The 21,875-nt window shown below is 48.5% G+C and overlaps 2 protein-coding genes across 4 annotated transcripts in view; both read right to left on the bottom strand.

Moving 5' to 3' along the window:
* Positions 1 to 1,860: 1,860 nt before the first annotated feature.
* On the bottom strand, positions 1,861 to 9,921 carry KLHL35 (kelch like family member 35). Its single transcript, XM_071764604.1, has 6 exons — positions 9,032 to 9,921; positions 7,721 to 7,905; positions 6,573 to 6,691; positions 5,926 to 6,114; positions 5,059 to 5,247; positions 1,861 to 3,185 (listed from the first exon to the last, which is right to left on the bottom strand). The coding sequence occupies exons 1-6, from the start codon at positions 9,919 to 9,921 to the stop codon at positions 2,997 to 2,999; spliced, it is 1,761 nt and encodes a 586-aa protein (XP_071620705.1). The 3' UTR covers positions 1,861 to 2,996.
* Positions 9,922 to 18,933: 9,012 nt separating this feature from the next.
* GDPD5 (glycerophosphodiester phosphodiesterase domain containing 5) overlaps positions 18,934 to 21,875 on the bottom strand; it is a 233,522-nt gene continuing 230,580 nt past the window's right edge. For all 3 annotated transcript variants that reach the window (XM_071764477.1, XM_071764297.1, XM_071764395.1), the window contains one exon: positions 18,934 to 21,723. In XM_071764477.1, the coding sequence (XP_071620578.1) occupies positions 21,608 to 21,723 (116 nt within the window). In that variant the 3' untranslated portion in view covers positions 18,934 to 21,607. The remainder of the gene's footprint in view (positions 21,724 to 21,875) is intronic.

The raw sequence follows: 21,875 nt of genomic DNA, 5'->3' as shown, positions 1-21,875 counted from the left end.
CCAGGTGTTCCCATCCTCTGGAAAACATCATCCAACATCTATCCCAGTACTGCCAAAGCCACCACTAAACCATGTCCTGAAGGTCTGTGACCACCACATCTCCAGGGCTTTTAAATCCTTCCATGGTTGGTGACTCCATCACTGCCCTGGAAAACCTGTGCCAGGACCTGAAAACCCTTCCAATGAAGAAATTTTTCCTCATCTCTAATCTAAACATTCCCTGGTGCAACCTGAGGCCATTTTCTCTTGTTCTCCTGTGACAAGGTCCCAAGTCTTGGAAGAGTGAGCATCCCAAAACTGTGAATGCCTTAAGGCACAAGGGAGCAGTAGAAAAAACACCACTGGGGCTGGAATTGGAGTTGAAGTGCTCTGAAAATGATGCTATAGGAGAATAAAAATCTCTCTGGACCTAAAGACTATCACAGCATGGGTTGATGTGCTTTCTTTTGTGTTAATTTAACTAACTGCAGAGAAATCTCCATTTTCCTGAAAATCTCCTTTTTCCTTGAAGACCCGACCATGGATGTGATTTGATTGCAAATAAAATCGCCCTTAATCAGCATCAGTTTCTTTTTTTCTCCTCATGGCTATAACCAATGCCAGCCCTGAATCTCCTTTATGTTGCTTAAAGGACCAATTGTTCTGTGATCTACCCTAAAATGGGAAACCCAGATGCACCAGGCCTTAAGGAGACCTGGAGGAGGTTATCCAAATAGTGCAATTTGATGAACCAAATGGCTCTGATAGCCCTGACACCTTCCAGATGTGTCTCTGAGGAGCAACAGGTACATTTCAGGCAATGAAAAACTTGTTTATTGCTTGGGCAGTGCAAGAGGACACATTTCCTAAAGAGAAGAGGAGATCAGGTCCCTAACAGCCAATTTTAGTTCTTCAGGCAGGACTTCTCAGAGTTCACAGAAAACAGAGTACTGCAGAGGACCATGTAAAAAACAGTTATATGGGGGCAGCAGGAATCAGGTGATTTAAGGAGGTTTAAGATCACAGAACTACAGAATTGTCAGAGTTGGAAAAGACCTCTAAGATCATTGTGTCCAACTGTCAACATCCTCCCCCAATAAAATATATCTGTCAATATCTGTATCACCCACTGGAGCATGTCCTGAAGTGCCTCAGCTACATGGTTTTTACTTATTTCCAGGGATGGTGACTCCACCACCTCCCTGGGCACCCATTCCAACACCTGACTGCTCTCTCAGAAAAAAAAATTCATCCTCAGATCTGGTCTAAACCTCCCCTGGTGCAACTTCAGGCCATTTCCTCTGGTTCTATCATTGTTCATTTCAGAGAAGAGCCCAGCACCCACCTCCCAACAACCTCCTTGCAGGGAGTTGGAGAGAGCAATGAGGTCTCCTCTCAAATTCCTCTTCTCCAAACTAAAAATTCCCAATTCCCTCAGCCTCTCCTCATAGGATTTCTTCTCCAGACCCTTCACCAGCTTGGTTGCCCTTCCAGCACCTCAATGTCCTTCTTGTAGTGAGGGCTCCAGAACTGAACTGAGTGCTTGAGTTGCAGCCTCTCCAGTGCCAAGGGCACCATCACCTCCTTTCTCCTGATGGCCACAATATTCCTGATCCAACCCAAGATGTTGTTGGCCAAGATGATTAAAAAACTCTGAAAAGGGGAGTATCTGAGCCAGTGGACCATAGGAATTTCCTCTCCTTCAGGAAGAAATTGTCATTGGGGTGAGGAAAGGAAGGTGCAGAGAAAACAGCTGTAGAGGGGTACCCCTTGCAACATACAAGTAATGGGAATTTTTAAGAGACCCCCCCCTCCACATCTGACATTGAACAATATTTGTCTCTAATTGAACAACATGAAAATTTGCATGGACCTATCAGAAATGACCATTTCCAGTCATGGACTCAAGACATTGGCACCAAAAGCTGTGGCTACTCTACTACATCAAAGGTGCTCAGGATAATTTTTAGACCTGAGACCTGGTCTGGATAATCCAGAACTTGCCCAACAAATGAGGTGCCCATTCAGGCTCCCAGGAAATCAGTATCAAATCTATTAAACAGAAAGTTTATTTTAATATTACTATTCCAGAGCCAGAAAAAGCCAGATGTCATTCTGTGGCTACCATGCTTCAGGTGTTCATGCTTAATTCTTGAAGGTTAATATTAACAATAGAATTGTTTGGGATGGAGAAGACTTTTGAGATCATTAAGTCCAACCATTAACACAGCACTGCCAAGTCCACCACTAAACCAGGGCCCTGAGAACCCCATCTCCACAGCTTTGAAATCCCTCCTCTGCTCTCTTAAGAAGGAAGAGTTGGCCAGAGTTGACTTTTCCTCTAAATGATACTGAGATAGCAGTGCAACCACAGAACATGGATGAAAAGAAGCAGCACTTGGTGCTTTAGGGAAATAGAGCCTCATATTTCAAGTAGGCTTTGGGGGAATTAAGGGGAAAAATTTTCTTGGGATATCAGTTTTGAAGTCTTGATCTTAGGAATAGCAGTTCGTGGGCATTAATGGCCTTTTGGGTCATGACCACAGTTTGACACAGGGTTCTAGGGGGCTAACTGCACAATATTTAGCTAAAGAATTGGGTCTTGGAACTAATGGTTCCTGCCACAGTCTCAGGGATCAGAGAGCAGCAAATATTTCCTTGCAGGAGGGCAAACCTCTGTTGCCAACACGACAAAAACCTGCAACCTACAGCCAGGGAAAAAAAAAAAAAAAAAAAATCTAAGGTCCAATTCAGTATTTCCAGGGGCTGCAAAGGTATTGGAATCCTTCTGTGGCAAAGCCTGGGATGCCCAGCACCCTTTCATCCTCTCCTTTAGATCAGCATCACAGCCACCGTCACCAACAGGCTGCCGAGGGGCTGTCACAGCAGCACAAACTTCTTCCAGGGCTTTTACTGCCCTTCCCCACGCCAAGGCGAGATGTCCATCCACGTCCTGGGTGGCCACTGTCTTGTGGGGAGGCCGTGGGTGGGAGGTGGAGGCAGCTGGAGCCCCGTGGTCATCTGTTCATGCGTTGCAGGATGGTGACACAGCCGTGGTAGCTGGTGCAGCGCTGCAGCGGCGGCTGCTGCTCCAATTTCCCCATCCCGGGGTCAAAAGTGAAGGCTTTGTCTGTGCCTTCCCCGTTCTCATCTCGGCCCCCCAGGATGTAAATCTTCCCTCCACACACCGTCAGGCCACAGCTTTCCTGGGGAGCAGAAAGAAAGCCTAAGAGCTGAGGAGTAAAGCATCCGCCCACTTCCCGATGAAGGACTACAGGGAAGACGGAGAGGGAGATGCTGCAAGGGTGTGGGGTGGGAGGATGAGGGGGGTTGGTTTTAAACTGGAAGAGGAAAGATTCAGATGGGCTATTAGGAAAAAAATCATTGCTGTGAGGATGGCGAACCCCTGGGTGCCCAAAGAATGTCTGGCTGCCCCATCCCTGTCTGAGAGAGTTGGGGTTGTTCAGCCTGTGGATGGTGGTGCCAGGAGCACACAGAGACCTGTCCTGGATAGGGTGCATTCCCTTTTCTTGGGTATCTGATGAGAATGTAAAGACCAAAGCTCTGGAGCCAGGCTGAGAGATTTGGGGTTGTTCAGCCTGGAGGAGGCTCTGGGGAGACCTTAGAGCATCTTCCAGTGCCTGAAGGGGCCTAAAAGAAAGCTGAGTTAGAACTTTTGACAAGGACATGGAGTGATGGGATGAGGGGGAATGGTTTCAAACTGAAAGAGGAGAGATTTAGATTGGGTATTAGGAAGAAATTGTTTGGGGTGAGGGTGCTGAGCCCTGTCCCAGGGTGCCCAAGGAAGCTGTGGCTGCCCCATCCCTGGCAGTGTCTCAGCCCAGGTTGGATGGGGCTTGGAGCAACCTGGGCTGTGGGAGGGGTCCCTGCACATCCAGGGGTTGGAACTGGAGGAGCTGGAAGGTCCCTTCCAACCCAAACCAGTCTGGGATTTTGTGATTAGACAACAAGAAGGCTCTGAGGAGACCTTATTGAAGCCTTCCAGTATCTGAAAGGGCTACAAGAAAGCTGGGGAGGGGCTTTTTAGGATGTCAGGGAGTGATAGGACATGGGGAATGGATTCAAACTGGAGGAGGGGAGATTGAGATTGGAAGTTAGGAAGAAGTTCTTCACCATGAGGGTGGTGAGAGCCTGGCACAGGTTGCCCAGAGAGGTGGTGGAAGCCCCATCCCTGGAAGTTTTTAAGGCCAGGCTGGATGGGGCTCTGAGCAACCTGATCTGGTGGGAGGTGTCCCTGCCCATGGCAGGGGGGTTGGACCTGGATGATCTTAAAGGTCCCTTTCAACAGAGCTGAGAGGTCAATTCCCATTGAGGTCATTGCAATGGACTCAACTCTCCCCTGCCAGGGGGAGGGAAGGCAGGGAAATCAGGTGTGCTAAGTGATATCTGGCTCCTGGGGCGCTGTCATCTTAAAATTTCAGTAAGAATTTAGGCACTTGAAGTGCTTCAAGCCTATGATGGGACTCTTGCTGTCCCTAGCAGTCCCCCAGTCTCAGCACAGATGCACAAGCACACCAAGAGCCCAGGGTACCAGCCAGAACCTCCCTGTGGTGGTCACTGAGAAGGGACCACTGTCACAGGCACTGCCATGCAGATCAGGGGGAGTTGTGTCCCATCACTCCTCTGTGCCCCAGGTGACACAGCACCATGTTATCAAATCCCTGCTGGCACCAAACCAAGATAAACAACCACCACCAGTCTGTGTCCAGTCTACAAACCAGTCCAGAGCCACTCTCACCCTTACCCTGAAGCACAGAGTGTGGAGAACAGATCCTTGACACCAGGGGGTTTCACCCTACAGCTCCAGCATTAATTCCTAAGTGTAGACCCAGCCTCAAGAAATTTTTTGGGTTGCTATGGTGGAGTTGTCCTCCAAGCAGTACGGACACTGATGGGGGGACTACAGATGTTGGTGTTGTTCTGCAGAGGTCATGTTCATGTACTTGGAGTAACCCCACAATTTATTTTCTTTGCCTCCAACCTCAGCAAAGTGCAGATGTCTCCTATTCTAGAGAGAAAAGGGAGGCTCTGAGCTTCTTTCCTGAATTTTTTCCTTACCAGAGGTCCAGGAAGGGTGGCCACTTCTCCCCAGCTGTCTTTCCTCGGATCATAGCTGAAGATTTTACTGAGGAGGCCACCTACAACATAAATGATGTTGTCCAAGCAGACAGCACTGATGCACCTCTGGTAAAAAGGGGTAGGAGACAAGAGTGTCCACTTGTTCTCCTCTGGATCGTAACACTGGACCTGGGAGGAGAAACACAGCCATGAGAACCTGAATTTATCATCTCCTTGTCTGGATGAAGCTTCTGCTCACTGGAAATAAAAGCACAGAGGGACAGAAACACGGATAGGAACTCCAACACCCACATGGATCCAGCAAAGGGATGAGGGTTCTAGCATTCCCTCTTGGATTCAAGTCCTCCAGACAAGCCACAAGCCCACAGGGGGGGTGTCCTTGGCCCAGACAGTGCATGGTTAAGTGTTCAGAGATGGAATTGAGAAGCAGTGATGGCTCTTCCTGCAGTTCAGGAGACCCAGAAGCATCATGTCTGGCTTGCAGAGGTCTCCAGTTACTACTGGAGTAGTTACTACTGCTGCTCCTTAGCTTAAGGGAATTTCCACTGTCTTGGAGATTTGCTCCTGTGGGGCCTCAGGGCTGAGCAGGCTCCAGAGCAGAACATGCTCTACTGAAACCATCCCTGTTATACTGCCAGCTCCTGACACCTTCCCCTCCTGGTCCCAAGGTCTCATTGGCTTTCTTTTAAAATGTATGACTTTTAAATATATGACTTCTCATCCTCAGGAAGTCTTTGTTCATCTTGCACCCTTGTAGCTTAAGGAAAACCACATTTCCCTCCACGTTCCTTCCTTGGACAACCTTTTCTTTTAGGTCCCTGTCCATTCTCAGTGCCCCACCAGTACCTTATCAGTGTTGGAGGTGTCATCCACAGCACCACCCATCACATAGAGCTTGTTCAGGCAGGAGACCACAGCTGCTGAGCTCACAGCTTGGGGTAGAGGGGCCAGAGTTGACCAAGTGTTGGAGAAGGTGTCGTAGCACTCCACGCTGGAGAGGCGGTAAAAACCATCAAAGCCTCCCACAGCATAGATCTGCCACAAAAGGAGCAAAAGAAGATGGTTAGAAACTCCTGGACTCACCTCATGGGTTCACATTGTCATGGGAGAGGCAAGGATTTGGCCAGCAAGACATCAAGCCCCAGTAAGACCTTGGGGTTGGACTAGATGAGCTTCAAAGGTTCCTTCCAACTCAAACCATCTTCTGATTCTCTGAAACATCCCCCGTGGTCCACAGCTTCCACCCAAAGATTCAACCCAACTATCTGGTGGAGTTTTGCATCATCCCAGAGTGGATCTTATTGCTACAGCTTCCTATGGGGCTACTTCAGGTGACAAAACACACCCAACCAAAACATTCACACCGTGGCTACCTCCTGGTTGTTGTCCCATCAAAACTCTCTCGAAATGAGGCAGCTGCACAGACTTGGTACTGGGCACCTGAAGAAGTGGAGGACCACGTGGCTTCTTCCAAAATTTGGTCAGCTGCTTACCTTGCCCTGAAGTGTTGCCATTTTGTGCCTCCATCTGCCTTTCTGCAGACAAGCAACCTTGATCCAGACGTTCAGCTGGGAGCTGAGCACCCAAACATCATGGCTGCTGATGTGTCCTCCTAAAAAACAAGGTGATAAAGGGCTGGTGAGACCCAAGAACAGCCCCATCAACTCGTGACACCACAGAATTGCAGAGTTCCTCCATGCAATGGACCAGCTAAGGTGAGAATATAGTTGGGTTATGGTCACCTAAGCTCAGCTTCCCAAGGGAGAAACCTCCTGGATTTCAAGGCATCTGCTACACTGCTCCATCCCTTATGGAGAAGTCATCTGATGGGCACTATATTTTAAATGAGTGATAGGCAGGAGACTGAAATGACATCCAAAGAACTGGTAATTGTTATTTGAATGATTATTGTTTGAACTTTGGAGGGTTAGTGCAGATATTTCTAAGTAGGACTTGGTCTGATACCAAAACCAGCTCATTCCACAGCTGAGCATTTTTGACAGCTGCCCAACAGGAGGAGAATGGTTTTTAACGTTGTTGTCCTCCTCTTCAAAAGTAGAATTTCTTTTTTTTTTTTTTTTTCAAAACCCACACAAATAAATTTCACCAAGAAGCAGCTTTGCTCCAAAGATGGGATGCATGTGGATGTAGTCCTAGTCAACAGACCTAAGGAGAAGCTGTCCAGACATCGTGCTGAACCAGGAAGGGACCAGCTGGTCCAGGTTATCTGTGAAGGGCCTGAAGCACAAGTCTTAGGAGAGCAAATGAGGGAATTGAGATTGTTTGGGCTGAAGAAGAGGAAGTTGAGGGGAGATTTTCCTCTCTACAACTTTCTCAGAGGAGGTTGGAGTGAGCTGGGGATCTGTGTCTTTTCCCTCACGATAGGAAGCGGACTCAGGTGGCACCAGGGGAGGTTCAGATTGGATATTGGGAGAAATTTTTTACTGAAAGAGTGGTCAGGACCTAGCACAGGTTGCTAGGTGTGGGTTGAGGCACACCAGGCATCCCTGGAGGTGTTCAAAACCACACGTGAGTGTGACACCTCAGGTCATGGTTTAGCTGACATGGTGATGCTGGGTTGACAAGTGGACACAATGACCTTGGGGTTTTTTTCCCAACCTTCCTGATTCCCTGATCTCACCTGATATGTACACATCATTCTTCAACGTGCAGGCAGCAAACTCTGACTTGGTGTAGCCAGGCAGACTGGAGAGGGCTGTCCACTGCCTGCTCTTGGGGTGGTAGAGGTCTGTGAAGGGCAGCTTCAGGAGGCCTTTTTTGTCACAGCCCCCAATGATGATGATAACTTCTGCCAGCTCCATGAACCTAAACCAGGAAAGACATGGATAAGTCCCCAGGTCAGGCTCCTCCTTTCCATCATCTCTCCTCAGTCAACCTAGGACGTTGGCAGCACAATCCTGCAGACAGACCAAGGTCCTCTCCTTGCATCCTGGACAAATTTCTTTATGTTGAGTGTGACAGAGCACTGGACAGGCTGCTCAGAGATGTGGTGGAGCCTCCTTCTCTGGAAACATCAAAAAGCCACTTGGACACCATCCTGTACAACCTGCTTTAGGTGAACTTGCTACATCAGGGGAGGTGGGCTAGATGGGCTCCAGAGGTCCCTTCCAACCCCAACCATTCTGTGATTTTTTGGGGCAAATAACTTCATCCCCTACACTCTTCCATCAGGTGTCAATGGAAATATATTTATTTCCCTGTATACAGGGTCAAACCAAAGGCACTTCCCATTTTGGGCAGGAAAGGGTCCAAATTCCATTAGGGAAAGAAAATCAGAATGCCCTTTAAAAGTCCTTGACAAGATTGTCTCCTGCCACTCACCTTCCCCCTTCCATCAAACCTAATCCTCAAGGCACAGCCAAAAGTGTGGAAAGCCATTCCTGGCATCCTGCCTGCAACAAGTTCTCTGCCTGGAGAGAGATGTGTTTCCAGGAAATTTCACTCTCTCTCTCCAGCCCTAATAGCTGAGAGCAGATGAGACAGCAAGGGAAGGAAAATCCTGCCAGGTGGTTGGTGGCAAGGGAGGAATTTCTCTGCTGGAGGGGAGAAGAAGAAAGAGGGGAAAGGAGGAATTCAAAGACTTGGTCTAAACTTTGTGCAGCCTGAAACAACACACTCAAGACCAAAGCTGTAAAAGAAAGGAGGTAAAATGTGGATGCTGGGAGGGGTGGGATTTCTCTTCAGTGAATTTTAGCCCTTTTCAGCTGCGAGGTCACCACGGACCCTGTGACTGAGCAGTTCAGGGCTGCTTTCACCTTCAGGGATGGGGAATCTTCTCTGGGCAACCCGTTCCAGGGTCTTACCACCCTCACAGTGAAGAATTTCTTCCTTCTGTCTCAACTAAATTTCCCCTCTTCCAGTTTCAAGCCACCACCCCTCATCCTATCACTTGAAGATCCAGCACCTTGGGTCTAAGGAAGAAGTTTTTTACCTTCTGGGCCTTGATCTCAAGGAGCTGACCTCATTGCCCAGGATGTAGAACTTGCGGGCTTCATGGAGCAGAGGAATGCATTCCTTTGAGTCCTGGATGAGTCCATCCATTTCCACCTTCTCCAGGAAATAGGTGGGGTCAAGGAGGGGCAGACGGACGTGCTCCAGGAGGTCCTTCAAGGCTCCTTTCCTGGCAGGGATGTCATGTCTTACCCAACGCATGACTGCTTCAAAGACCACTTCTTCCTTGGGGACCACCAGCTGCTCATCAGAGAGATACTCAACCAGCTCCTTCACACCCATCTCCAGGAACTCTTCATGGGATGACACCTCCACAAAACATTCCAACATGAACCTCTTGCTCTTCTCTGTCAGGGATGGGATTGAGAAGGAATCGGCGAACTTCATGATGCCCAAACAATTACAGGGGTGGAGCTGGCCCTCAAGGAAGGTGACACAAGCATCTCTGAGCTTGGAGATCTGCAGCAGGTCAGACAGCTCCAAGATGCTTTCAACATTGTCCTCCTGAATGATGATGTTCCCCCCGTACATATAATCCAGGAGGAGAGACATGGTGGAAGCAGGAATCTTCTGGATATTAATGATGTCCTGGTGACCTTCCTTGAGATTGCCACCAAACATGGCCCGGAAATAAGTGCTGTTGGCTGACAAAGTGGCACGGTGACAGGGGAACTCTTGGCCATCAATTGAGAGCACCACATCTGTGAAGATGCCACTCTGCCTGTAGGAATTCAACGTCTGGAGGATCTGCTCAGCGTGGCAGGACCCACTGCAGAGCTTCATGTGCAGCTTTTCTTTGCTCGGCTCCCTCGTTGCATTTTCCAGGCTGCTCGTCCTGAAATTTGATTCTTCTTTCAGCATTCGATCCATCCTGGGAAGGAGACAAAAGAACAGCACCCTGGGGAAACAGCTGACCACAGTGTCCAACACCATCATGTTTTTAATCTTGGTGCCACGAGGAAGAGCAGATTCTGGCCAAAATGCACTCACTCACCCCTTCATCCCCACACATGCTCATCCTCAGGAGCCAGGATTTCCTCCAGACCCCAGCACAGGGATGGATATTTCCAATCCAACCCCACCCCAGGAGATCAACTTTTGCTTTTAGGAGATGTTTCTTCTAAAGCAGTCGCCTTGCCCAACCTGTGCTGCACAAACACCTTGACACCCTTTTCTTTCTTTCTGCTTTCTCATACTTCTCAGTAACTGCTTTCCTCATCCTGCCTCATGGTACAGCCCATTGCCAGGAGCAATGTGGTATTTTGACTTTTTCCATCCACCATCTTTCCTCAGGTGTCTTATTCCAGGCAAAAACCCAGAGGTGAAGATGGGAGACTGATCCTGAGATCTATTTCAGGTAGATAGGACACCACTGGTCCAAAAACAGAGGACATGTCTTATCTACAAGACACCTACAAGGTGTCTGACACACCTTCCTGAACCAGGTTTCTTCTCCAGATGATTTCAAGCCTTTCCTTAAGAGACTTCATCACTCATTAAGAAAATAATTTCAGATTTCTCTCCTTCCATCTCTCCTGTGATGGTTCAGTGTGAGCAGCACAACCCATCCCTGGCACCCATCCTGTGCTCAGCCTGGAGGGTGCAGAGAGCTGCACATCCAAAAGGGTGACCTTTGCTCAAATTTGGGGGGTGGACAGATAGATTCTCCATAAGGAATAATCCCCAGGGAGAAGGGTCTCTGCCTCCAGAGGGGGGGTCTGAAAAGCAGAGGAGCTTCGTGGCAGTGAAACAGTGGGAAGAATTGAGGATTCTCTCACAGTGGTGACTAAATTGAAGAACCCAGACCCTGAATTACTGCCTCAACCATCCTAAACCCACTACCATGTTGGCTCTGCCCCATTTCCTTCATTTCTCCCCTGTGAAAGTGCCCTGGCCCCTTGGTGTGTCCCAGCCCCAGATGCTGGGTGAAAAAGAAAGGAGGGAGTCCTGAGTGCTCTCCCCAGTTGGGTGGTAAATAAAAGGGGGACAATGATGATTCTGATGCTTTTCTGAGGCTCTGTAATGGCAAAGAGCCCTTATTGAGGGATGCTCAGGATCTTGAGGGCCCCCCAAATCAGGCTCTGGAGCATCTCACCACCAGGAGCACAAATCCCCATTGAGGTACCAAGTTATCAGACATCAGCAGCTTTGTGGTGTCCACACACTCCCTGCAGGCAGCACATCCCTTGAGGAGGATCAGTTTGAATTTCTCATGGCTCAGAATCCCTCTCTTAACTCAAGTTATTCATCTTTTTTTTTTTTTTTTTTTTTTTTTTTTCCTACACCTGCATCTCCTGGAGAGCCAGCACCTCTGACCACAGCCCCCAAAAGGTGTTCAGATTCTCCCATGCTCCAGAGGACACCTCCTGGCTGAGCCTCCACCAAGGTAACCACATGTAGGACAACCAAACCTAGTCCTGAGAATAATCACCCCACCAACCCCAAGAAAATCTCATTGTCTCTTCTGTGCCTTCAGAATCCCCCAGGAATGGGGCAAACACTTCTGCCTGTGCCAGAGGGGATGTGCAGACACCTCAAGAGAAGTCAGGCAGCATCACAAGCCCTAACTTTAAATCTAAGAGATCCTCCAGGAGTGGGTGAAGGCTCTGAACACCCCAAACATCACTGCTGGGTGCTCAGGGTGGGGCTCAGAGAGAGAATTGCTGTTAAAAGGTTTAAAGTGATTTAGGGAATCAGAGAATGGGTTGGGAGGGACTTCAGAAATCATCTAATTCCAACCTCCCTGGTACCATCACTAAAATCATCCACTTCCAAACCCCCTGCCATGGGCAGGGACACTTCCCAAGCTCCAAGCCCCATCCACCCTGGGCTGAGACACTTCCAGGGATATGGGGGGGCAGCCACAGCTTCTTTTCTTCACATCTTGTTCCTCTTCCTCCTTTTTTTTCCCTCCCTCAGCCCCTTCCAATCCCTCTAAACACTTCGTAAACCAGAAAATACACCCAAAGTAGTTTGAAACTACAAGAGAATCAGGTCCCTAGGGACAAACACCTTTGCAAAGAGCACAGCAGACTCCACATTTTGCTGACACACGTGGGCCCAACCCAGAAGGACAAACACATCCATCCCCTTGCTTCTCCCCCCCAGCCCCACGCACCCCTGAGCCATCAGGCTCAGACACAGCCCTGTGCAGGGGAGAAACAGCTCAGGCTGACCTCTTTACAAATAAACAACCCCCCCCTTCCCTCCCCACTTAAACCAAGTGCTTTTTTCCATCTCACAGCCCTCCTGTTAACTCATATGAAAAATGATGCCAGCGTGTTTGCCCTCACCCATCCACATTCCCCTCCAGGTCACCCTCTCCATCCAAGGACGACACAGCAGCAATTCCTGCGTTTTATTTGGTGTATTTTTTTTTTTTTAATTATTTTTCTCGAGCCTCCCCAAGCAAGAAGTCCAATCTTACCTGCCCCACAGGTTGCCTTCTCCAGGTGGGACCTAGCCAAGACTCAAGTTCCCTCTGGGAAGAGCTCCCATCCACGGCGTGGCTCTGCCCAGACAGATCCCTTCCACGCAGCAAGCTCAGCACTTCCCAGGCTTGGGAAAACACTAAAGCATCTCCTTTATCCTCACTGCCTGCTTTTGTTTCTCCTGACTGACATGCCAGAGAGCTACAGAGCATTAACCATGCAGCTGTCAATAACAGCCAGCCAGGGAGGAGCCAGGAGCCAGGGAAAACCCAGGGCAGCTCAGGGAGGAAAAAATAGATCACACCAGGGCTGAGCCATCTGGAGAGCAAATTGAGGTCCAGGTGGAACGATTCATTTGCTGGAGGCTCTGCCTCATTGGAAAGCAGAGTAAATCTGAGAAATCAAATACAGCTCTGGGAGTAAAAAAGATGCAGAAAGGGGCTGGGTCAGGGAGGGGCTGCAGTGTTTCTCATTAACGTGTGATAATTAGGTAATTAGGTCTATGGGGATGATGAGGACAGAAGGGGAGGTTTGCCCCATGTGGCTTTTTCTGCACCCTCCCCTCCAACTCGATCCTGGTTGTTGGCTGATTTTTAAATGCTCATAGCAAGGAGCAAAGCAGCCCTGGGGAAGCTCCATGAAGGAACCTGGGTGCTGAAGGTCATCAGACCCCCCCAGTTTGTTGCATTCAGCCTTTGTCCAGCATAGCTTTGAACAGCTTGTGTTTTTTCACACTAGAAAGAAGAGAAATATTATTATTATTAACAACCAGTCCCTGCATGTGGTCATCACCTTTCTGCTGGGCCTGCAGACTGGGTCCTTCCTGCTCTCCATCCCATCACTGGGATGCAGGGGCACGAGCTGGCATCCTTCTTGCTCCCAACATTTCCATCTGAATCACTGGCAAGCTGGAAGGGGCTGTGGTTTCCCAGCCTGTGCACTGAGCTGGGGGATTTGTTCTTAGGACCTTCCACCTTGGTAGAGTTAGAGAATCCCAGAATCATTTGGGTTGGAAAGGAGCTCTGGGATCATCAAGTCCAATCCTTGATCCACTCCCCTCATGGTTCCCAGCCCATGGCACTCAGTGCCACATTCAGTCCCATTGCCACATTGGTCCCTTCCAACTCCAACCATCCTGTGATCTGCCACTGGAGTGTGCACAGCCACTGAATCCTGGTGATTCCCCTCATTTCACCTTCTGCTTTACTCGTCCATGCAGCTCCTGGACCAAGGGCACAGCCCCAAACCTGACCACCACCAGACTCTGGTCTTGCATCCAGCAGGACTGGTATGGGCTGGAACATGGTGTCTGCTGAGACCCACAATGGGAACCAGGCTAAAGCAGAATGGTTTGCAAAAATCTGGAGATTTTAAAATAAAACACATCCTCTGTGTGTTTCAGTGCTTATGGTTTGCCCTGATATCCCAGAATCATTTGGGTTGGAAAGGACCTCTGGGATCATCAAGTCCAACCCTTGATCCACTCCCCCCGTGGTTCCCAGCCCATGGCACTCAGTGCCACATCCAGGCTCTTTTGAAAGAGCTCCAGGGATGGAGAATCCACCCCTTCCCTGGGCAGCCCATTCCAATGCCTGATCCCCCTCTCCATCAAGAAATTCTTTCTCATGTCCAACCTAAACCTCCCCTGGCACAACTTGAGACCATGGCCTCTTGTCTTGCTGAGAGTTGCCTGGGAAAAGAGCCCAACCCCCCCCTGGCTCCAACCTCCTTTCAGGGACTTGGAGAGAGTGATGAGGTCTCCCCTGAGCCTCCTCTTCTCCAGCCTCAACACCCCCAGCTCCCTCAGCCCTTCCTCACAGCATTTCTGCTGGATCCCTTCACCAGCCCAGTTGCCTCCTTTGGACCTGCTCCAGCACCTCAATCTCCTTCCTGAGCTCAGGGGCCCAGAACTGGACACAGGACTCAAGCTGTGGCCTCACCAGAGCTGAATCCTTTCCCTGTTGGCCACACTGGTCCTAATCCAATCCAGAATGCCCTTGGCCTTTTTGGCCACCTTCTTGGCATTGGCACTTCCAAGTTGCACTGGCCAGGGGTACAACTGGGATGGAGCTAGAGATGACCAGAACTGGGTCATCAGGACAAATGGCAGCACAAAACTGATCCTGCCCTTGTAGGGCAGAGAAAAAAATAAGGTCTCCAGAATGCTGGAAGACTTCAGTGAGGTTGTAAAGCTTGTCATCTCCTAATAGATAGAGAAGCTTGGGGCTACCAACCTGTTCAAAACCAAACCCCAGCTTCAAGCAGCCCTGATGGGGCAGGGACCAGCTACTATGAGCTGTAAACACAAAAAATGACCATAATGGGAAAGCTTTGCAGTTGGCAGCTGTCACTGCATCCATGCCAAGTCACCTACCAAGTAGACTTCTGGAGCCAAACTGTATCCCTACAGCCTGGATCTTCCCATGTGATGCCACCGTGCCCCAAAGATGCTGTCACCCGGCAAAGGCTGTTCCACAACCCCCATCTGTGGACTTTTTGCCTGAAACTGAGGGCATGAAATACCCCAGAGAGCTGGAAGAGGATGTGGGGGTGTTCAAAAGGGTTTTCTGCTCTGCAGCACGAGTGAAAAGCTACTTTAGGCAGGAGCCCAACCTCCCATTTGATCCCAGTGCCCTGGGTCTTCTCTCAAGATAGATGCAGACAGCAGAAGAGACCTTAGAGTCCCAATCCAGTGTAAAATCCTTTCTGCACATTAAAAATACTCAGTCCCTTACACACAGCCCACAGAAGCCATTAGCAGTTAAAAAATAAAATAAAAAAACCATGATTATAAAGGGGAAATACAAGGATATAGGAGCAAGAACTCCAGGCATCTCTTGAGGAAAGCTTTGTGTGAATGTGGGACCAATGATTCCTAAAGGAGCAGCAGACAAGGTATGTTAGGAGGAGAAAGAAATAGCCAGGAGAAGGGATGTAGCCAAGCTGACAAGACAGTAAGGAGGATAAAGAGTAAAAGGAAAGAGGAAATGCAGGAGAGAGTTTTGGACAAATCAGGTCATGGGAGCTATGATGAGACATCTAGAGGTCACCAGGATTTGAGCATCATAGAACCATAGAATGGTTTGGGTTGGAAGGGACCTTCAAGCTCCTCCAGTTCCAACCCCTGGATGTGCAGGGACCCCTCCCACAGCCCAGGTTGCTCCAAGCCCCATCCAACCTGGGCTGAGACACTGCCAGGGATGGGGCAGCCACAGCTTCCTTGGGCACCCTGGGACAGGGGCTCAGCACCCTCACCCCAAACAATTTCTTCCTAATACCCAATCTAAATCCCCCCTCTTGCAGCTTGAAACCATTCCACCTCATCCCATCACTCCATGCCCTTGTCAAAAGTTCTAACTCAGCTTTTTTTAAGCCCTCTTCAGGCACTGGAAGATGCTCTAAGGTCTCCCCAGAGCTGAACAACCCCAAATCTCTCATCCTGGCTCCAGAGCTTTGGTCTTTACATCCTCATCAGATACCCAAGAGAAGGGAATGCACCCTATCCAGGACAGGTCTCTGTGTGCTCCTGGCACCACCATCCACAGCTCCACCTTGCACTGGAGAGTCAGGACCCCCTCTTTGCACCCCCAGCCACTTATCTGCATGGCAAGACAGTCACAGCATCCAGAAAAAGAGACTGAAGCAGGAGAACCAAGTAGATGAGGAAGGGCAGAGAAATAACTGGAACAGAAACATGAGCCAGAAGGAAGAGAGGGAGAGAACTCAAGAGGCTTAAGAGGAAAAAAAAACTGAAGTTTCCCGTTTCAGTCCTCACCTTCAGCTTGAAACCTGGTCCAGGGCTTCAACCAAAAAGAGAGAACTTGCACCAAGAGCCCAAAAGGAGGGGAATGAGCCCTCAGCCTCATCCCTCTGCTGCTGTTCAAGACTTTTCAAGCTCAATTTGAACTTTGCAAGCTTGTAGCCACTGCATCTTCTTCAGGGCTTTAGAGCCCTAGAAGACCCAAAATATCTTAGAGCAGATGACTGTGTAGCCCTATGGCATGGCCACATCAGCATCACCTCCCAGACTCCCAGAACTCCAACTCTACAGAAAATTTAAAAGGCTGGAAAGATTCCCAGATACTATGAGAATTATCCCAGTTAAGCTCTTCTAAATAAAGGAGGTTTTAGGGAGGAAGAAAAAGAGTTAAATAGCACAATGTTGGCTGCCCAAAGCCAGTTGGGCTTCAAGCCAGCAACCAATCCTCAGCTCTTTTATTTGAGTAGCAGCCACAGCCTACAGGATTCTAATTTCTCCCCTTTCAACTTTGCAATATCTTTCCCTGGGGTACAGCAACCAGAGCCCCCAGTTAGGAATTATTCAGTCTTGTAGATATCAGGAGCTCTCTCCCTTTCCCTTGGGCAAGTTTATATTTAACACTCAAAGGGAATTTCTGGAGCCAGTCAAATCCATGACATGGCACTGACTGTCCCTCACCAACCCGTGAGATAGGGTTGTATTTAATTTAATCCCTTTTAACTATCAGTGAAATGCAGCCATTCAAGAGCTGGAGAAAACAGCTGCTTAACAAAGAATAACCCCAGGCTGACCCAGATGAGGTCCCCTTCTCACCCAAAGCACCCTCTGGCTGGAGCTGGAAGTAGATCCCAAGGTAAAGAATTAAAAAAAATAGAACAATTAAAATAGAGAAATAAATAGAGAATTAAAAAAACCAAAAGTATCAAGGAAGCCTTTGCCTTAATGCACACATTTAGGTAAAAAATGCTCAGGGACTTCCCAAGCTGGATTTTGCATCTGTACTCTGGTGTTTAATGAGTGTTGATGGATGGATGAGCCATTTATTCCTCTTTAAACCTGCTTATGGTTTTGGGCCTTCACAGCACCCTAGGAAAATGAATTGCATGATGTGTATTAAAAATAAATTGCTTCCCACTTGCTTGGTTTAAAAACTGCTGCCTGATCAGCTCCGTGGGTGTAACATTGTCCCCACGTGGCCACAAAGAACACTCAGAAATTATTCTACATTTGCTGTTCAAGACTCAAGTCTGCACAGTTGCCTCATCTCCACCTAATTGCTCTTCAGCTACTGTCTTGTAAAAACCTGAGAACCATAAAATCATGGAATGGGTTGGGTTGGAAGGGACCTTCAAGCTCCTCCAGTTCCAACCCTTCTGCCACGGGCAGGGACCCCTCCCACAGCCCAGGTTGCTCCAAGCCCCATCCAACCTGGGCTGAGACACTGCCAGGGATGGGGCAGCCACAGCTTCCTTGGGCACCCTGGGACAGGGGCCCAGCACCCTCAGAGTGTAAAAAATGTCTCCCTTATATCTAGTCTGAGTCTCCCCTCTTTTAGTTTATAACCATCACCCCTTGTCCTATTGCCACGGGCCCTGGAAAAAGTGTGTCCCCACACTTCTTATATCCCCTTTAAGGATTGAAAGGCTGCTCCAAGGTCTCCCTGGATCCTTCTCTTCTCCAGGCTGAACAAACCCAATTCTCTCCCCCTGGCTCCAGAGCTGCTCCAACCCTCTGAGCATCTTCATGGCCTCCTCTGGACTCACTCCAACACCTCCATCTCCTGATGGATGATCAATGTTTTCAAATATGTAAGGGGTGAGTGTCAGGGAGATGGAGTTAGGCTTTTCTCAGTGGTGACCAGTGATAGGACAAGGGGTAATGGGTGTAAATTGGAGCATGGGAGGTTCAAGTTGAATATCAGAAAGAATTTTTTTACTGTAAGGGTGACAGAGCCCTGGAACAGGCTGCCCAGGGGGGTTGTGGAGTCTCCTTCACTGGAGACATTCAAAACCCACCTGGACACGTTCCTAGGGGATGTACTCTAGGGGGCCCTGCTCTGGCAGGGGGGGTTGGACTAGATGATCTTTCGAGGTCCCTTCCAACCCCTAGGATTCTATGATTCTATGATTCTATGATGTTGGGGACCCCAGAATTGAACCCAGCACTTGCAGGGGGGTCCCACCAGAACACAGGGGAAGAATCCCCTCCCTCAACCTCCTGGTCACATTGCTGGTGTTACAGCCCAGGATCTGGTTGGCTTTTTGGGCTACCAGGGCACCTTGCCAGCTCACTCTGAGCTTCTCACCAACCAACAACCCCCCTGAATCATTTGCTGCAGGCTGCTCTCAATCCCTTCATCCCACAGCCTCTCTTGATACCCAAGATTGCCCTCACCCATATGCAGGACCTTGCACTTATCCTTGTTGAACCTCAGGAGGCCCAAATGAGCCCATTTCTTGAGCTCTCTGAATTCCATCCCTCAGGTGTGTCAATCCCACCACACAACTTGGTGTCAGCAAGACAAGATGCAACACAACTTTACTCATCTCAAGAAGAAAGATTTCCAAAATTCCCTCTGGTCAGACCTGTAGCTCCCTCATACAGCAGAAAAAAAAACAGAAACACAGGGAGAAGATTCAAGGCATCACCATTTTTCAAGTAGTCCCAAGAACACACAACAACATCACAGACTGGCAGGGGAATACTAACAGTTTATTTCACAGAGCATTGCAGAGTTTATTTTGGTCTAGCTCTATTTTCATCAAAAAAGTATCATCCTTTTTTTTTTTCTTTCTTTAAAAAAAAAAAAAGGTAGCAAATATTCAGGACAATAATGGCAACAGTCGGTGCATTACGCATAAAGTTTGGGTCTCATCATAAAAAAAAAATCAGGAAAGAATAAAGTCAATTGTGAAAACAACTCGTTGTTGGATTGCTTTTAAACACTTCCAAGATTTTAAGTATTTGACCATCCAGTAAAGTCATCTCCAAGGGTAAAAACACAACATGCAGGTGATTATCAGCAGATGCTGAGCTTTAGCAGCATCTCTCACTTGGCAATGACAATCCACCAGGAATGTTTCAATACAGCACCACATGAAAGGGAGAAGCAACTTTGTTCTCAAAAAGCCTTCAAACCCACCAAAAATCTTGCAGTTCTGTAGAAAAGAACCAAACCAAACCAAACAAAACTTCACAGACTTGAGAGAGTACCATGGGGCAGGTAAGAGAGCACGGACCAGGATCTTCTCTTTCAATTCATGGGAGGAATTAATTCAAAGGAACTGAAGTCTCAATTTGTTCTTCTTAAGGAGATGCTAATTAAAGCACCACAATTCTTTTTTTTTCTTTTTTTTTTTCTCACTAGGAGTATTTTCCTTTTGCACAGACAAGTTGGCCCCTTTTGCCCCCAGTTCTCCCACACCAAGACTTTTTTTTGGTTTCAAAATGCTACTGAAGTGCAGCGTGAAAAAAAAAAAAAAAAAGATTGAGCAGCTCAGCGCTGCCACAAGGAGAACAGACCCCACAGATGGTGTTATCAGAGCTGCTCTCAAGCCTTTAGCAAACCTGCTTTGTGTGTTGAACATGATGCTGTCCCCCAAGACCCCTTTGTCCTCTACGAGGTGACTTCTCCCAGCCACCCATGGGCTTTACAACCCAGCTTGGGTGACCCCCAAAGCCTCAGCTCCCATTCCCTTCATGAGGAACAATTTTTCTGGTCCCATTGCTTTCAAGAAAGTGCCCACCAAGCTTCAAAGGAAGCTCAGACTCAATGGGATCTCTCAAGGTTGCACATTGTGAAAAATTTCCAAGGACCCAGATCCAGCGAGGAAGCAAGGAACCCAACACCAGGAGGCCAGGAGCCAAGACTCATTCAGAGCTCCTTCCAGCTGGCTTCAGCTCCCTTGGGAACCAGCTCTGTGTGAACAACAAAGTGACCCAGAAACAGGCTCCTCTCCAGAAAAACCTTGAAGGTCAGAGAAGCTGAGACCGCCCTTGGGCTGGCTGTGAGCTGTTTCACAGGGGGGATTAAATTCAATCTATTTGGTTTCTGAGTGTCTGTTAGGTTTTTTGGGTTTATTTTATTTTATTTTATTTTCACCTGTGGTCTAGGGTTTTGGTTTAAAGCCTTTTGCATTGGAAACAGGCTGATGAGAGCTCTTGCCTTCAGGAGCCTGTCAGCATCTGCTGCAAGACCATCACTCCTTTGGAGGACAGGAACATGCAGCTTAATAAAGATCCTGCTTTCAAAGCAAGGAAGAAAAGTCTCCTTGCAGGAATAAATTATACTCCAGGGCTGCTTCACCTTCCAAACTATTTACAACTCCTTCACCCCTGGGCATCTCCTTGGTCCAGAGAAGGGGAAGCTCACACTGCACCATCATCTCCTCTTCCTATGTGGGTGCAAAGGAGAATGAAGTGAGGAGCAACTGGAAATGCCACTTGGAGTGGCAGGCACTTTAGCCAGATCTGAGCAGTGATGGTGCCCATGGCATTGCTTTTTGCTCCTGACAGAGCCCAACTCAGGGAGAAGATAAAAAGTAAGAAAAAAAGGAGAGAAAAAAAAATTTACAGCATTGATGCCAGCAGAGGCCAATCTAGAGCCAATGTTCAAGATTCACAATCAAGACTACATTGGGACTTTTCAAGACCAATCCCCTGTGAGCATCCAGGCTTTGGGGAAGGAAGAAGATGGGACAGGAGAAGAAGAAGATGCCCAAGTGATTGAACCAGAGCAAGTCCTTCCCTGGCTCTGAACTTCAGCAGGGAAGAGCCGTGTTACCTCCTCTCCCAGGAAAACTTTTCCAAAGAGTCTCCTGTTGCATTAGAGCTCAAACTTCATTGCCCAGGAATGGGGGGAGGGAGGGGAAGGAGGAAACAGACCAAAAAAAACCCCAAACCCATAACAAAAAACAACACTTCACAAGAACATCACAACATTCAGCTACACAGTCGCTGCACCAAGGGAAAGGGTGGAGCAGGGAAAGGGGAGACACATCCAATGTGGTTTTTCCCAGAACCCTACAAGGGGTCTCAGGCTGTTATGTCAAGATTCAAATAACTTCAGCCATAAGGTTGAGGATTTAATGAGCACAGGGATTTCCACTCATGCCCTGGAAAAATTACACTCGAAGGAAAAAAAAAGACGAAAAAAAAAAAATATTCCGATTTTCTACATATTTACAAAAATAAAGCCCCCCCAACCTCACAACCAGGGAGGTGGAGCAGGCAGTGATGGGGTATGGGAAGGGGTTTCTGCTCGACCAGCAGTTCCTCAAAGGTTCCCATCCCAGAGCAAGCAGGAGAGCACTGCTCTCACTGCTGGAGAGGGACGTGGGGGATGCCACGTGCCAGGGTTGGGCTCTCAGTTCATCCGTAGTTTGGTGTCCCGGTGATCCGTGGGGGTGACCATCTCGTTGGCATAGCCATTCTCAGAGCAGAGAGACAGCTCATCCGTGGTCTCCACACCACTGTTGATCTCTGGGAAAAGCAGAGAAAGAAAGGACATTGTCACGAGGGTGAAAATCCTTGGAATTCCCTGCCCCCGTGCATGGGGAAACTGAGGCACCCATGCAGCTCCAGTCTATGGGATCCACCTGATCCTACAGGGATTTCACCCCGGGTATAGCAAT

Source organism: Heliangelus exortis, chromosome 1 (assembly GCF_036169615.1).
Source record: "Heliangelus exortis chromosome 1, bHelExo1.hap1, whole genome shotgun sequence".
NCBI lineage: Eukaryota > Metazoa > Chordata > Aves > Apodiformes > Trochilidae > Heliangelus > Heliangelus exortis.
The sequence above is the reverse complement of the archived record's forward strand: the minus strand, read 5'-3'. Positions and strand labels throughout refer to the sequence as shown.